Here is a 19,105-nt window from a genome sequence, read left to right as displayed (position 1 = left end):
CAATGTGACCTCGGTCTGATGAAGAGCAGGTGTGTTGAAACATCGACCTGGTGAAACACTTTTTTGGTGTGCGAGTCGTCTTTCTCTGCTTTCAGCGACTTCCTAAGCTCCACTCAGCACCTGCCCTCTTTGGTTTTTCTTCTTTGGCAACTCCTGAATGGTCGTACAAATCATCAAAACTTGAACCTGACCCTGTCATACACTCCATTTAAACACAGTAACACCAACAGTGTCATTATTTTTTCATCATTTTGAGATGTGGTTAGCACACGCTGTTTTAAGCTCTCAGATTAAATGGCTGTGTTCCAAAAAAGCTCTACATACCCACATGGACAGGACGCTGTTGTCCTTAATTTCAGCGTCAATATTTGACAAACACAGATGGTCCGATGCACCAAAACAAGGCGGATTTCTAAAATGAAGAGTGAATTAAGTAGTCTCTCCCAAAGCACTTTATTTAGGCACTTTTACTTTTACGTTGTAGCTGCTTCTAGTGGAACTGAGTGAGTAATTTATATTCAGATGGATCATTTCATCTAAAACAATGTTTCATTATTTTATTTATTACAAAAAACTCTCTCTGCACATGTTTGATTACTTTAACTTTAGCTGTCATTAAAGTCTTTATATGTGATTTTTCACTCTTAAATATAAATCAAGTATCTCCTCTGAAAATAACTCTGTGAGTCATGACTGTCTACAATGGGTGTAACACCCGAGTCCCACTGTCTGTGATGTTTTCAGAGTTTTCAGAGTCCTATCTTCACTTTGTTTACATCGCCCAGACGGCCGGCTGACTCCTCCCCTCGCGTTTAAAAGTTGTTTAATTGAGGGACTAGAGAAAAGAAGAATAACATACTGTACTCACTGCTTAACTGTGTTTCTAGATCACGCTCATTTCAGGTAAATTTACATGCAGTGTGAAGATACGAGCATAATAAAGATCGCTAGCATTAGCATGCTAACACAGCAATGCAGCGAGAGTTGTTTTGTTTTCATGCTGGTGCTCAAGGGCGACATCTGCTGGATCAAAAAATCGCATAGTAAGCCTTTAAAGGAAGAATATGCGACATGTTCCACATAAATAAATCATAAAGTCTGTCCTGTGTAAATGTGTCTCTGAGTCATGACTGTCTACAATGAGTGAGAAGCTCGAGTCCCGCTGGCTGTGTTGTTGTCAGAGCCGTGTTTACATGGAAGGGGTTTCATCAACAAGAAGCGGAGGAGAAACTAATCTGACATTGTTTTCATGTTTTCTTGGTTACATTGTCACTACCACAATACGCACGAGTCAACTTTAGTAACCTAGCAACAGTAAGCTCTAGCAATAAGCCTTCTGAAACTGAGGTTTCCGGGCGCTGCCAGCTCCCCACCCCAAAATCTCTTAATGAACACTGGGCCTTATTTAACGTTCCCCAGCAAACTGTTTTTTATTTTTATTTTTTTGAACCTCTGTGTGTGAGCTGAGGGCTTAAAGGAGGATGCAGGATAATAATAACGAGGAAGTGAGGATGCCACCTGCTGTACTGTAACATTTGCCTTTAAGCTTTACCTCCTACATCACATCACCATCCATCAAACACGCTGTGAAAGTTTTAAACTCTGACATGACGGAGCAGTCGGAGCCTAAATTAAATCAGTTTCTAGAAATTGATTCCAGCTGCTGGCAGAACAAAAAAAAAAAAAAGGTCGTGAATTTACAAAATGTTGCAGGTGGCGACAGCAGGAGACGACACAACTTTAATTTTGTGGCTTTTGTTGAACATAATGGTTTGCTGTTGTTGCCGGGTGGCAAATCAAAACCTATTTAACGTCACTATTGTTTGGTGATGAGACGCTGTGACTCTGCTGCTGCTGCGGCCATCAGACTGTTTGTGTGTTCAGTCATTTTATTTTACATTTCCGACATGTAAGATGAAGCTTTTTCTCTGCTGGTTCTAAAAACAAACATGTCATTCATCGTGCTTTGAATAATAGAGAACAGCGCCTTTTTATAATCCTGCAGGGGAACCATAGACTTTATATAAAAATGGACAATGCATCCCCATCTCCATCTGTTGTACTAAATTGAAGCCACTTGATTCAGACTGTAATCAATCAATCAATATTTGTAAAGCGCCAATTCATAACCAACGTTATCTCCAGGCGCTTTACAAAAGAGCATATGGGATAAGTTGCAGGAAGGATTTCTCCGTTCCTGTTGTCCACACTTCCTCCCCGCTGAGGTGGAGGTCGGAGCAGGAAGTGCATGAATGAGGACGGTGGTGGTTGCTGTGCTTTTCATGCATTATAAGTGTTCAGTGTTACTGAAAATAAAAAACAAATTCCCATCAACAATCACCGATGGAAGTAACTTTCAAACAGAGCACTCCCAGTCTGTCCATCACTCATTTGTGTGATACATAAAATGTGTCCTTAAAGAAATATTTTCAATCAGTCTTGTTTCTTGTTTTTTTAAATTCACCCCTCCAGTCGTTCTCTCAGTCGTGTGTAACAACGAGCATTTTGATTCATTTCCACATTTCCTCGCTCCTGCAGCATCTGGAGAACCTTCAGCAGATTTTTTTTGCTGGTTTGTGTTTATTGAGCTCTCCTGCCCCTGACCGTGTGAGCTCCTCATATTTAACTAAAGACAGAATCCTGCCAGCTGTAGAGGGTCTAAGAGCGGGCCGCCCTTGGTTTTCACTGAGTAAATGAAAGTGATGAAAGTACGGGAAAAATAAAAATTCTTCGGCATAATTCACATCATTCTGACCTTACATTAAATCAATCGCCTGCATCAAACCAAACATTGAATAAATAACCTTCATCCAGGTTATTAATCGAATGAGGCTTTGATGTTTTTTTTAAAAAAGCATGAAAGGCTGAATCCACCATGAAGGACCCAGCTTATATTACTGGCTTAAAAGGATATGAATCAAAGCTCTAACGTCAGGGCTGTTATTTAAAAATATCAAATCTGGCCTCAGGTAACGAGAAGAAACATTTTCATGACCTGGGTCAGTACTGTCCCGACAGGAGAAGCTCTCGACTCTCGAGTAGACAGAGTTCCCCCCAACCTTCAGCGAGCACTACTACCACCTGACGTCCCCGACGCCCAGCCACCACCATCGGACTGAGTCGTCCCTTCAACCACCGATTTACTGAACCCTCCTGATCATAATAATCCACCAAACTGAGTCCCCACCATTTAAATCCAGTAAAAGATCATCAGACTCATAACGATCCACAAAACTGTTAAAAAAAAAACTCCACTATTCCGCTGACCTTTATTTGACATTTGTTAGCGGCCTATAACAGCCAATGAGAATCTTTGTTGAAAGGAGGTGCCGCCCCCTCTTCTGACGGCCAATTGCACGCAACTGTGCCAATGACTTTTTATTTTTTTTATTTTTTAACTTTTATTCACCAAAACGTGCATACACACACACTCACACAATAAAAAAAAGAGATACAAAAAAGAGAGGAACTGTGGTACGATGCAGTTTTGCAAGCAGATTTAGACATAAACAAACAAACAAACAAAAGGAAAAGTAAAATGAATGAATTAGAAAGAGGGACAAAATAAGTAACTTAGCAAACAACATGGGGAAAACTGTGCCAATGACTGACATCTCTTGTAGCCTGTGAAATTCTCCAAACATGGACATGCTGCTTCTATCAACATTAAGTCAACTTTACACTTCAGCGCCTTCCCAGAGTTAACGCTGCTTCAAGTGTCTGTTTATATTTTATGCATCACATCTTTATTTAAAATAAAAGAACAGAATATTTCCTAACACAGTGGTAAGCTGTTGTTGAAAGTTCCCAAAAAACTGTGACTCCAAAAACTTTGTCAGTGTGAAGAGTTAATTGTGCCTTTACATCGGGGAACATGGTTCTCACAACGGTTCTCACAGCTGTTGTTCTCTGCCCTCCGGCAACTTGGGGCAGTAATGAGCCCAACAGGGGGTTGGTGCAACAAGATGAAGACAACCACGCACTTCAAAACATAAGTTAGAGGCAAGCAACTAAGACTTGAGATTTAGGCTTTATGTGCGGACAAACGACAAAAAATCTCATTCTGTTTTACACTCAAAGTGTTGTACTCAGATATTTAAAAAGTTCTGAATAAAAAGTGAGTCCAGGTTAATCCAGAGCTTCTCAAACTGTGGGGCGATTATTTATAGATAGATAGTTACAAACTAAACATGTCTGTCAGTGTCCCACACATTACTCCTCTACCTCTTTTATCCTGTTGGCAAAACCATTTTCTTGAGGTTTCCTTGTGTGCGACTAAAGTCAGATTTTTTGGACTGATGTTTTTTGAAGGTTTATTTTGGGGCTTTTTATGCTTTTATTAGACTGTGGATTGAGTCAGAAATCAGGGACAGAAAGATGCAGCAAAAAGAGCTTCATCAGCGACTAGTCAACATCGACTCGTCTATTATCACGAGTGTCTACTTAAAAAAATCTGACGTCGGCAAAGCCTACCACATGGATTTCTGCACCTACCTGTCATTGCAAAACTTTAAGTGTCATAAATTGGTCGGTTATCGTAAAATTCACCACTGGAAAATTGGGCATTTTAACATGGGGCCTAATGGGGATTGACTCACTATTGGAGCCAGCCTCAAGTGGCCACTGCAGCAACTGCATGAAATAACCACTAGGCCACCGGTGCCCCAAGCCCAACTTACTATTAACTTTGGAAATCCAGGCTTAAACGATGGAAACATCCAATGGGGAATATCGCTTCTATCAAGGCTGTTTGAATAAAATGATGGTGTTTGATTAGTTTCAGACTCAGTGAGTGTGTTTTGTGTCAACAGGTGATTTCTTTGCACTTTGAAACTTTCCGTCCATAGAGAGGGTACAGTCACGCACTCAGCCGCCTGATGACTCACCCTGAGAGGTTGAGTTGTCCTCGTATACCATGACCACATTGTAATTACAGTCCCCCCAGAGCATAATTATAAAGTGACCAATCACATTATAAAGAGCCGTGCGGGGACATTAAAAAAAAAAGGCTAAAGGAAAGTCGAGGTGATGGCTGATGTGAAAAGTTTTTCCATTTTCGCCCTCAGATGGCGAGAACTTGAGTGGATCTATTAAACTGTCACTCACGGCTTTACTTTTTTTTTAAACTCTGATGCTTTGTGTTCTAGAAAACGCCATCCAGGCCTTTGGGAACGGGTCCGACGTGAAAACCGGTCAGCCCGGGATGCCCAGTCCAGCCACAGACAACCAGGGCCCGCACCCGGCGACCACCGCCCCAGGCGTCGCCATGGAAACAGAGCAGAACATCCTGAGAGCACAGATACCTACCCAGGTGAGACGGGATGGGAGACTGAAAAATGTGATGTACGGTTTGCCAAACAGAGAGGAGAACTAATGGAAGACGGGCTCTTGCAGAAGTGGGTCGCTCTGCTGCAGATAACTTGGGGTGTTTGTTTTATCCTGCAGGGAGCGGCAGACGTGTGGGATTAACATTATCTGAATATTTCACACGCACAAAATCAAAACGTGCCTGTTTGCTGCCAGCTTATTCAAGGGTCCACATTTCAGATTTTTTAAATGTTTGCATTATGACATTTGAATTTAAATCAAACTCAAATGAGTCAACTTTTTAAATTCAGGGTTTCTTGAGAGGTGCTTTTGTGCAAAGTGACAATCAGAGCGAGTTAAATCAAAGAAAAGGCATCAAGTCTAAACGGCCCACAGCTCAGGTTTAATATCTGAGGATACATTCCAACATTGCTTTAATTTAATTGAACATTTCCGTGTGGTGTTGACATGCTCCAAAGCATGTGCAAGCTGTGTAACATATAACATGTGAATAATATATCATGCATGCCTCCTCCTTAAGGAGCACCTTTCATCACCAACCTCTTCATCTCTTTTGCACATGTTAAAACGTTTTTTTTTCTGTCACGGTGAGTTCTGTAAAACAAACATCAAACAACAGCAGACAAACAGCAGAGTCAGTAGAGCAGTTTTATCTCCACTTACAAGTGGAGACGACAACCATGCATCAAGAAGTTCTCTGGCTGAATGTGCAGAGAGTTTACCTTTAATACATGGTCCATAAACGTATGCTGTTTTCACATATGCATGTATAAAGTAACAGAGTCTGCTATATGATGCTATAATGAGAATATTCACCTTTACATCAATGCTATGTGTAGATCAAGAGCAACAATATCAACCAAAGAGTGGAGAAGAACATACTGGAGAACACAAAACGTTGGAAAGGAGCCACAGGTTGTATCCGAACCTGGGCCCCCCAACCGGTGGACAACAGCCTCTGCACATGGGGCGTGCGGACTAAACACAAGACTACCAGTGCCCACAGCAATAAACATTTTGTTCAATAAATAACTTCATTTTGTTAATGATACCACAAGTATTTTTATCAGCTTATAAAGTTGAGCTCTAAATATGTGATGAGGCTTCATATCTAACAGCGACTTTATCCTATACGACATGAAAACAAGCTTTTAAAGGGTATCACTAGAAGCACATAGAGGTCAAAGGTACTGCATTTCTGTGGTGTGTCAAACCCAAGCAGCAACCTCTGGAAAATGAAACCAATGCAGAAGTGCAAAATCCTGCAGTTCATCGAGTGTCCACTAGAGGCTGGCTGCAGAAGCACAGGAAGTCACATACACACCCAACAGGCAAAAAAGTTGTTTTAACTGCATAATTTAACATTTTTACAGCCTGGTACAAAAAAAAAAAAAAGGTCTGATTAGTTATTGTCATCACAGGCACACACTGTACGGGGTGTTTTTTGTTTTTTTTAAACGGCTCTGTTTTTTGAAAACGATACGTGTTATCCATAGTTAGGCGCGTAGCTGACCTGATTGACAGGTGGGCGTGATGTAACGGTTCGTCAAGAGGCTTAAAACCCGCCTCAGCTCCAGCTCTCAGCCTGTTGTTAGGTTGACTGAAAGTTAGACTGAGACAGCATTTCCAAAATGGCGGCTGCTGCTGATGAGCCTCTGGAGCCCCCTGCAGGAACAGATGGGTGACATCACTCAGGCTTCAAACATTAATATTTACAGTCTATGTAGATAAGGTCAGTGCAATGTTCAGGCTCTGCTCGCTCTATAGACTAACCTCATGAGTGTTTATCATGTCGAGGATTGCAGCGAGTGAATGAAGCAGCCTTTGAAGCTGTAAGATTGGATGTAACGTTATTGATCCCAGAGGGTTCATTAGTTGTGTGCAGCAGTAAGAGGATTCAGGACCCAAAGTGGAGCATAAAACAAACACCGTAATGAGAATAACAGAGTTGAGACGATTAAGAACAAGCAAGCCAGAGTAAATGTAAACACACTTGTCTTATATAAGCTCATAGCTATTGGTCGTTTAAATATTATAGCAGGACTTTACTGGAGGGGGGAAATTATAGAACGAGAACAGATGAGAAAATGATGGATGACACACTTCAATATAAATGTTGTTTTCATAGTGATTGCATATGTAAACATGGATCCTCTTAGCGTAAAATATTCAATGTTCTGCATATAAATCTTAGAATGAGCATGACATTAAAAGCAAAGTCTGTAAAACCATCTGTGATGAATTATTGGAATCTGCAACAGCCTGCGTAGAAACCATAGAATATTAATGGATAAAGCCTGAGTGACGTCACCCGTCTGTTCCTGCAGGGGGCGCTGGAGTCCCATCGATGGCGGTCTCCATGCTGGAAATGCTGACTCAGTCTAACTTTCAGTCGACCTAACGACAGGCTGAAAGCTGGAGCTGAGGCAGGGTTTAAGCCTCTTGATGAACCGTTACACCGCGCCCACCTGTCAATCATGTCAGCTACACGCCTATCTATGGATAACACTTATCACTCAGAAAATCAAAACGGATGCGTTGCAAAAAAAAATCACCCGCCATACAGTGTGTGCCGATCGAGACGTGAGCTAATCAGACTAATATAGTCTTTTGAACCAGGCTGTGAACATGTTAAATTCTGCTGTAAAAACAGGCTTTTTAGAATGGGTGTGTATGTGACTTCCTGTGCTTCTGCAGCCAGCCTCTAGTGGACACTCGAGGAACTGCAGTTTTTTGCACTTTCAAGATTCAAATTAAAGATTTGTATTTGTCACATACTCATACAGATGTGCAGTGAAATGTTCCACATCAGCTTCATTTTTCAACACTGGAGGATGCTGCTTGGTAGAAACATCAGTGTTGAGTTTATGTCGGGGGTCTTCAGGGTATTCTGGACGATGTTGCTGTTTTTCATACCTCTAATTCAGACGGCTCGGCTTTAATTTCTCGTCTAATTAGACTCGGTATCTCAAAGTTTTACATGTTGTGAAAGCCATGAGAGGAAAATGTAAAAACCAATCACATGACATCTACTGGATCAAAAAGTCACACATTTGTCCTTTTGGACAAATGTTCATAATTGGGGGCGTGGCTGAGTTGATGGATATGTTGGCGCTTTGTCAGGAGGTTTAAGGCCGGTCTCAGCTCCACCTCTTCACCTGTTTCTAGATTAAGAGACAGTTATGTCGAGTCAGCATTTTTTTTTTCGATGGTGACCGCCATCTTTGGGCTTTAAAACACCTCTAGGGTGATGTCACTGAGACTTTGTTTCATACAGTCTGTGGTGTAAACACCTCAGCTGTCTCATATTCATAGTTCAGTTTAAACAGGTTCAGTAAACATCATTAATGAGTTCCTTACAGTGAACAAGTCGAGCAAACACAATTAAACTCTGTTGATCATAAATTATCATGTGGACATACACATAAACATACACACATATTAATAACAGGGACAAATGTGTAAATAATTTAAATCACGCCAGGCAAAGAAAATGTGCTCCTTTATATTTTCTCCTAATGGGACCAGAAGAAGAATGCAGCAGATAACATTATTGACAATGTGCCAACAGATAGAATAAACTTCCCAGGCTGAGCGTATAACTAGGCCACTTTGTGATTTCCACAGGGAGAGCTGAAGAAAAAACGGCCAAAAGCCCAAATTATGTATTCTCGCCTCGGGTCCCTGAAAGCCTCGACCCACGCACAATGATTTCAGCAGCCTGTAGCATATTATGGAAAAGTAAACAGGGAGATGACACTTTGTTCAACATGGAGGTTTCTTTACCTGATGGTGCAGCATGAGCTCAGGATCAGATAAAGAGTTACTGAGTCGACACCAGAGATAATTAAACCAGTTAATGAGCTCCGGTCAGCTGTCGCCTCATCACACGCACCAACATCCAGACGCATTTCCTGTGAAATGGCCAGTCAAAGTCCTGACTTTAGCCAGCTGACGTTAGGTGAGGAGTTGACACATTGTTTGATAAAGCACGCACGGAGACACCGGCTGTCTCTGTTAAAAACGATAAACTCCAGTTGACTTTTCCAGTAAAATAAAAACACAAGAAGTCATCTGATTGAACAGAGATGCGGTCGGGAAAACTGTCGCTCACCGCCGTCTAACCAACAAAGACAAGTCACATGTTGTGCTAAACACTTCCTCATGTTCCTCTAACTCTAATATGTGTCTCTAGTCCGTCTACAAACCCCCCAATGATGAGAAAAGTCCATCCTCTCCATCTTCTGCCTGCTCCACTTTTCAGAAAATGTGTGCTCAAACAGGCTGTTTAGAGATTTTCCCTTCATGACGTCACAAAGGGCAGTAGCCCCTCCCCCAGGTGGGTGACACTCCCACAGCTAGGTGTTTGTTCTGCCCTCTGAGTCTGCCTTCTCACCGTAAACAATAGGACATGGAGCGAGAAAGCACCGAGTACACCCAAGCCCTTCCAGAGAGGGGGCGTGGTCAGACACCGCTCATTTACATATTTAAAGGTACAGACACAGAAACAGCCTGTTCTGAGCAGGGCTGAAATAGAGGGGTTTATAGACATGATCAAATACAGGATCAGAGTGGATTTAGAACAATACACATGTTTTGAGGAGCTCTGATACTTATTTAAACTGAAGAAGAGGAGGAGGATATGTCACCTTTAATGATATATCTTTAACAATCAAACAATTATTTTGTAGTCACGATTTTGTTTCCATTTCAAGTTTTTAAGTCTTTTCTTCTTTTCTACTTTCACTCGTTTTTAATTTGTAATATTTCTGAGAGATATTATCTCCTGTGAGGAATAGAAGTCCCTCAAGGTAAAAGATATCAGGGGAAAAAATGGTGTTAAGGCATTTTAGAATCCAATTTTCACCCTGGTTTTGTATCACAGATAATTTTCAATCCAATTTTCACCTAGACTTAGAAACAGATGAATCCACCAGCTCATTTTAGATTTGCTCTGACAAATGAGTCTAATCCAAGATTTACATCCAGTCTGTCCAGTCATAACCTCTCTTTACAGATTCTACATAAAAACATCTGGAATTTCAGGCATGGGGCGAATTCTTGTTTCCGTTTTGTAGTGCGTTTGTGGTTCGAGCTGTTTCGACCAATTACATTTCAGCAGTCCTCGGAGTGTGCAGGAAACACGGTTCATATGGAAACCAAAAGCAGTCAGACCGCACTGGAATACAACGTACTGTCTCATCGACGGTAGTCTGAAAATAATTTATTTGTCTCCATAAACACATATCTGCATAACAGTGCAGCTAACAATCCATTATAGATCAATCATTTCAACTCTCTAGAGTCGATGTTCACACAGGTCACCATGTGGTGGACTCTGAAGCTTCAGTGTTTATCCAGCTCTGCATGGGTCTGTAAACCTTTCTGTGTTCTAACCTCTCTCCATTTTTCAAAAGCATCTCCAATATTGATCCTAGTTTGAGCACGTTTCTGCTCGTGGAGCTTATTAGAAACATGCAGAGGCTTTTTAGGTCGGGTACAATCACTTCTATCTGAACCACTTCTCTTTCCCACTTCCATCGCTGCAACACCTGTTGGTTAGACCTGATAACTGCTCTCATATCTGACAAACCGAGGGGCGTCCAAAACGGCCGTGTGTGGGGTGGGGGGGTCGCCTTAAAAGCGCCTACCTTCTCTGGTCCAAACAAATCCAGAGCATTCAGGAGCAGAATCTAAAGTTAGAAGGAGGACATACTGACTGCTGCATTGTTGTCAGAGAAGCCAGCACTTCAACATGTTTCCTTAATGTCTGATCATATAATAAGATCACTTTGTCATTTTACTCACTACACATCTCACTGATTGGACCTTTAATACACGTTAATTGCAATTAAATCTCAAGATTTCAGGTTCATAAACCCAAAGTGAGCCCACATGTAACTGTTATCTACTGTTGAACTGAGAAAGTAACATCAAAACATTTAACCAAATGTAACGAACAAACATTCAAATACATGTATTCTCATCTAATCTTGCAGAAGTAGGCTGGTGTCCTTGTCCACATTTACATATACATGTCAGTGAGAATCTCAGTGTGGAGGATTGTTTTTCCACAGTCAAATGATTTGCAAGGCAAAAACACCAAATGATATCGATGTCTGATGGGCTCGAGAATGTGAAGGACAGTGTTGGAAGGAAGAAAAGAGGAATGTGTGGAGGAAGTGGAGCACCGACTGAGGAGTTTATTCTGAGTACTTTTGAACCTCAAGCAGACAAATTGCATCTTGCTGATGAGTGGCGATGTCCTTCATCACTCGCCTTGTTTTTCAGCCGTGTCTGGGGAATATTCAGCCGCCATCACCGTCATTATAACGCTCCTTTTTCAATCATATTGTTGGTGTTTTGTCTGAACAGATAATATTGTTTCCTTTTTCTCCCAATGCTGAGCATGCACTGTGAGCTTTCAGGCCGTTACTGACCTGAGGTTTTGGTCGCACGGCTGATTTTGAAGATGGGCCAAATTTCAGCACAATCGTAAAGTTTGGGGGGGGGGGGGGGGGATCACGGTATGAGCTCCATGGTGGTTTGATGAATTTCCCGCATGTTGCATACTCACACAGTGGAAGCAGAGCCATGATCTGAGGGACTTTTTTTTACCTAATTGCTGCATCTGCACAAACAGTCAGACGGTGTCCGATATCACCATGGCAACAGCAGGAATGCCTGTTTGATGTGTCTCTCCCCCTCCTATCACAGCACATACAAAACAAGAGACAAGTTTGCAGGAAATATCTGCAGACTACAGTTTAGTTGGAGTGATGCAATATGTGAGCACAGACTCTGCACAGACTCAGACTGTTGCCCCTGAAGAAGCTCACAATCTTACAGTGGCTAAAAGAAAAGGATGACTTATGTCGACATGTGTCTGCTTTCTTTCAGGTAAACGAGAACGACAGATTGTGGGACGACGAGGAAGACTCCACCCTCCCCTCTCCGGGCCTGTCAGACCGCGGAGCCGAGCCCGTCCGCCTGTCCCTGCTGCTGATGCCGGGCTTTGTTTGCCTGTTTGTGCTGATTCTCTCCAACCAATAGGAGGCCTCGCTCAACCTGGCCTCCATGGACAAAACTCCAGACCTGGGGGAGGAGGGTGGGTTAGAGGGAGAGAGAGAAAGATAGCCATTTCTACGTGTCAAAAAGGGGGGGAAAGGGGCAACTCTGTCCCGCCCCGCTCCCCTCACACAACAATCACACTTTATCTCTTTTTGTGAATCATGACTCTGAGCAGATGTGTTGTGCAGCTCACGCCCTTCAGATGATGTCCAGAGAGGGTGCAGCTTCTGCGCCGCAGGGTTGGGAATGAAAAACAGGAAAACACACACCTCATTTTTTTTGCTTCACGTCTGCCCAAACACAAACTGTTACACATGACACACACACACACGCCGACTTTACTCATCTGAAAATATCGTCCAAGCTACTTCAAGAAGGACCTGAGTGAAGGTGTACAGTGAAGAGACACTGGGGCGGCGGCGGGTGAAGGAAAACTATATAAAAATATGTAAAACTAAACAAAAAAAAAAAACGTTTTTTTTTTGTCCCTCAACATTCCTTGATGTAAAAGAAAAATATTAAATGTAAAGACTTTTCTCTCAGATGAACTGTGATGAAGTGTTTCACAAGATTTAAGATGGATTTGTGTGTGTTTGTCCCACATGCAGCGCTCTGCTCATTGTTACGACGCCACATTTTTTATTTCCCAGAGAGTTAGATACAAGCACACGTTATAATCGAGTCGTCTTTGAAGTGGTCGGATGAAGAGTTCATTCCCAAATAAAGATTATAAGTAGGGAGAAAACATCGGCTGTTTATCGACTTCTGACATCCAAAAGTCTGTCAAATATTTTACTCAGTTAAACGAGGACCTAAATTGCTTTTTAGCCTTCACTATGTTTGAATTTGTTGATAAGCCATCAGCTGCTTCATGAACTCATTCAGCTTTAAGTCTGAGCGCCTCGCCAACATTTCCATTTGTTCCACTTCAGAAATGTATTAAAAAAAAAAGAAATCGTGTGGTTTTTGGTGAAGCAACAAAAGATGGAAACAAGTTTATATTTTTAAATGTACGTGGACTTTGCCGCAGAGAAAACAGATATTTATCAACGCGTGTGTGACCGATCGTGCTTTGCCGTCGCGGGCGAGGACTGATGGAGAACAGACGCTGCGGGTTCTGATGCTTGAACGGATGCGTCCGTCCTTCCAGAGAGTTTTGTGAGATGGAGGTGGTGCCCCGTTCTGGCTCCACCACCTGCTGGGACTCTTCACGCGGCATGGGACTCCCAGAGGGTTTTAAGAATCAGCACAGCTCTGCAGAAAGTGTTTAGATTGAAAGAGTCGATGTTGGTTTGAAGCACACGCTCTCATAATGGAACGTGTCATCGTCAATGCTGCCATTGCAATCAGTTATATGAAGAGACACCCATTTGTTTCACTTTTGCATTACTTAATGACACAACATCTGCTTAATGTCTCAACCCCCCTGGATGAAAATAACACGCTTTGATTCAAGTTGGACCTCAAAGAGCTCATGGAATATGTCTCATAATATCGTCACAACAGCACAAGAGATGTTGGATTCTGTCTGTTCACGTTCTGCAGGAAGGAAAAGAAACCGTTCAACAGGGGTTGTAAGGACTGTGTTAAAGGGACAGTACACTCAAATCACAGTCATGCAAGATATGTTTGGTTTCATTTGCCCAGGTTTTAAGATATCATTCTCTGCTGCCATCCAAATACAATAAAGATTATTGAAGTTTTACTTTGAAAACGTCTCGGGATTTTACTTTCCATACTTTGTATCTTTACATCTTTGCTTACCCGCCTGTTTTGAGTGTTATCCCTCAATATTCCTGTTACCCTGATGTTTGCTTGATATAGCCTCAAACAAGTGGTTTTAAACACTTTTACAGTGAACATTTTGAATCAATCTGTGAGTCGTCATGGATGTAATGTGTTTGGATTAAATCTTTCACTGGATTATGGATCATGGGGAAGGTTGGTGATGCAGCAGGACCGTTTTTGTTGGAATATAAACCGGAGGAGCAGGCGACTTCCGACGGTAAGAAAAAATGGATGGAGGTGGTCTGACAGATGCGTAGATTGTGGCTGCCGTGTTGGTTCAATCTTCAAATGGTTCACATGGTCCGAATCTCAAGAATCATAGCTTCCGAGTGATTTCCGACACGAGTGATACTCATACACAGCAGTTGTCTTTTTCCCAGAGATGCGCTCAGGCCCGTTGCTGCTGTTAAAAAAATGCCATGTAAATTATACTTGGATACATTAGCTCGAAGTAAGCATATTCTCTCCATCAGGTCGGTTACGCCTGTTCGTCTCGACTACGGTCAGCTCAGAGTTCGTTTTCATTTCTAAATATTAAGAGCTAAATGTACTAATGTGTTCAGAAACTCGTCTGTTTTTTAACCCTTTGTGTTTCAGGCAGGTAGTGAGCCAAAGGGTTTATTATACAGAGAAAAAGTTGCACAGCTGGAAAAAGACAAACAAAATGTGATAATGTGTTGAAATGACTAAAGATGCTAAAAGGCTCTGGTGAACCGAGGAGAACTGCACAATCTGGTTATAATTCTGACTGGTTTGAAGCTACAAGTTTGTACCCAAGCTTTTTTTCTCATGAGTTAATTATTTCATTATCTTGACAAATTAGCCTTTACATCACAAGATAACGAGACAATCAACGTGTTACAGCAGGAAAACTAAAGCTTGTTTCCTCTTATCATGAGCAGTGTTTATCATACATCAAGAATGCAAAGATGTTAACTGTGCACCTGTAGCAGCTGATTAAAGATGAAAACATCACATCAAGGACTGAAGATGAAATGATTGAAGACTGAATTTCAGTCACGGTTCAGTTTGAGAGCCCTGACGATCATGACAGGGATTTTGAATTGATGAAATGAGGTACAATCAAACGAAGCAGACTCTCAATTTCAAACTCTCCGTTCATTTTTTTTTGGTGTTCTTGAAGGAAGCAAATGTCTTTTCTTGTGATAAATTAAATCTTTATCTTGCCCTATTATCTTAAGAATGAACCTGTTATCGATAGAAAATTAGATTTGCACTCAATGTTTGTGAGAATATAGTCCAGTGCTTTGGATAACTAATCTCTTAAATTTGAATTCAAAGCATTCATCAAAACTTTGTTGTGTATTGTTTTATGGCGATTAGATTGTCCTCCATTTCTAAAAGCCTCTCTTTCTTCTGATGATGTGATACCAGCTGAGCCTTATCCCTGCGTCTTGATTTGTCCTGTGACTTATCAGTCGACAGGCATCCTGTGGCGAGCTCCAGCACGGTGAGGTGACTGACCGACCTGCTCCCTGATGGTCTCCACCGACAGAACCCCAGATGTGACACGTGTTACATCCTGCAGACAAAGACAACACTGTAAATGGAGATGACTTCTGGCCTGTTTTCTCGAGCAGAGAGGAGGAACATTTTTTTACTTGGTTGGATATTTTTTGATCACCTGTCAAGAAGGGACTCTTGACATTTGTCCAAATTTATCTAAGTTCATGTTTACCTCTGGGTTTTAAAGGAAGTATACGCCCTTTCTGAAGTAAAAGAAACAGTTTTCTGAATTGTAAATTTATGAATGTATGTTTGTATGTATGAATGTATAAATGTATGAATGTATGAATGAATGTATGTATGTATGTATGAATGTATGAATGTATGTATGTATGTATGTATGTATGTATGTATGTATGTATGTATGTTATATCCCCAGTCTAGGGAAAACTAGACACATCCCACTCCCAAGAAATCAAACTCAGATTCAAAGCAGCTGTTTAATTGTGTTCCAAGCTCATGAACAGAAGACAAAAAGGAACAAACAAAAGGCTGTATTTGTTCTATTTACAAGCTAACTGTCACTAAATCTGTCAACATCTTAATTTCTAACACATTCAGTGTTCCTTAAGTCACACACAGATCAAAGGATGATTCCCACACAAATGCTGGTTTTAATTGAAGTGGGAAGTGAAGAGCTGAGCCGACTGAAGCAGCTGAGATCAAAAAGCTGTGATGTCAGGTTCAATCCAATCAGGAAGCAGGAACTCCAGTTTAACTGCTCAATCAGAGACCGTTCCTGTATCAGCACCTGATTAAAAGACACATTCTCACAGAAACATAGACACTTTAGGGTTATGTATGTAACATACATATAGACATTCATCATAAAAAACGACATACATACATTCATAGGAAAAATGACATACATTAATCGTAAAAACAACATACACATTCATCGTAAAAACAACATACACATTCATCGTAAAAACAACATACATACATTCATCATAAAAACAACATACATACATTTATCTAAAAAACGACATACACATTCATCGTAAAAACAACATACACATTCATCGTAAAAACAACATACATACATTCATCATAAAAACAACATACATACATTAATCGTAAAAACAACATACACATTCATCGTAAAAACAACATACATACATTCATCGTAAAAACGACATACACATTCATCGTAAAAACAACATACATACATTCATCGTAAAAACGACATACACATTCATCGTAAAAACAACATACATACATTCATCGTAAAAACGACACATACATTAATCGTAAAAACAACATACACATTCATCGTAAAAACAACATACATACATTCATCGTAAAAACAACATACATACATTCATTGTAAAAATGACATACATACATTCATTGTAAAAACAACATACACATTCATCGTAAAAACGACATACATACATACATTAATCGTAAAAACGACATACACATTCATTGTAAAAATGACATACATACATTCATTGTAAAAACAACATACACATTCATCGTAAAAACAACATACATACATTCATTGTAAAAACAACATACACATTCATCGTAAAAACAACATACATACATTCATCGTAAAAACGACATACATACATTAATCGTAAAAACAACATACATACATTCAACGTAAAAACAACATACATACATTCATCGTAAAAACAACATACACATTCATCGTAAAAACAACATACATACATTAATCGTAAAAACAACATACATACATTCATTGTAAAAACAACATACACATTCATCGTAAAAACAACATACATACATTCATCGTAAAAACGACATACATGCATTCATCGTAAAAACGACATACATACATTCATTGTAAAAACGACATACACATTCATCGTAAAAACGACATACATACATTCATCGTAAAAACGACATACATACATTCATCGTAAAAACAACATACATGCATTCATCGTAAAAACAACATACACATTCATCGTAAAAACAACATACATACATTCATCGTAAAAACAACATACATACATTCAACGTAAAAACAACATACATACATTCATCGTAAAAACAACATACATGCATTCATTGTAAAAACAACATACATACATTAATCGTAAAAACAACATACACATTCATCGTAAAAACAACATACATACATTCATCGTAAAAACGACATACACATTCATCGTAAAAACAACATACATACATTCATCGTAAAAACGACATACACATTCATCGTAAAAACAACATACATACATTCATCGTAAAAACGACACATACATTAATCGTAAAAACAACATACACATTCATCGTAAAAACAACATACATACATTCATCGTAAAAACAACATACATACATTAATCGTAAAAACGACATACACATTCATTGTAAAAATGACATACATACATTCATTGTAAAAACAACATACACATTCATCGTAAAAACAACATACATACATTCATTGTAAAAACAACATACACATTCATCGTAAAAACAACATACATACATTCATCGTAAAAACGACATACATACATTAATCGTAAAAACAACATACATACATTCAACGTAAAAACAACATACATACATTCATCGTAAAAACAACATACACATTCATCGTAAAAACAACATACATACATTAATCGTAAAAACAACATACATACATTCATTGTAAAAACAACATACACATTCATCGTAAAAACAACATACATACATTCATCGTAAAAACGACATACATGCATTCATCGTAAAAACGACATACATACATTCATTGTAAAAACGACATACACATTCATCGTAAAAACGACATACATACATTCATCGTAAAAAACGACATACATACATTCATCGTAAAAACAACATACATGCATTCATCGTAAAAACAACATACACATTCATCGTAAAAACAACATACATACATTCATCGTAAAAACAACATACATACATTCAACGTAAAAACAACATACATACATTCATCGTAAAAACAACATACATGCATTCATCGTAAAAACAACATACATACATTCATCGTAAAAACAACATACATGCATTCATCGTAAAAACAACATACATACATTCATCGTAAAAACAACATACATGCATTCATCGTAAAAACAACATACATTAATCGTAAAAACGACATACACATTCATTGTAAAAACAACATACATACATTCATCGTAAAAACGACATACACATTCATCGTAAAAACGACATACATACATTAATCGTAAAAACGACATACACATTCATCGTAAAAACAACATACATACATTCATCGTAAAGACGACATACATACATTAATCGTAAAAACGACATACATACATTAATCGTAAAAACGACATACACATTCATCGTAAAAACAACATACATACATTCATCGTAAAAACGACATACACATTCATCGTAAAAACAACATACATACATTCATCGTAAAAAC

General features: G+C 39.7%; 1 protein-coding gene across 1 annotated transcript in view; it reads left to right on the top strand.

Moving 5' to 3' along the window:
* Positions 1–14,113, top strand: part of gfra4a (GDNF family receptor alpha 4a) — a 170,432-nt gene extending 156,319 nt beyond the window's left edge. The window contains exons 7-8 of the mRNA XM_061062780.1: positions 5,148–5,311; positions 12,229–14,113. Coding sequence (XP_060918763.1) covers positions 5,148–5,311; positions 12,229–12,381 — 317 coding nt within the window. The 3' untranslated portion in view covers positions 12,382–14,113. The remainder of the gene's footprint in view (positions 1–5,147; positions 5,312–12,228) is intronic.
* The last annotated feature ends 4,992 nt before the right edge of the window (positions 14,114–19,105 follow it).

Source organism: Labrus mixtus, chromosome 18 (genome assembly GCF_963584025.1).
Source record: "Labrus mixtus chromosome 18, fLabMix1.1, whole genome shotgun sequence".
NCBI lineage: Eukaryota > Metazoa > Chordata > Actinopteri > Labriformes > Labridae > Labrus > Labrus mixtus.
Note: the sequence above shows the minus strand (reverse complement) of the source record. Positions and strands in the feature narration are given on the sequence as shown.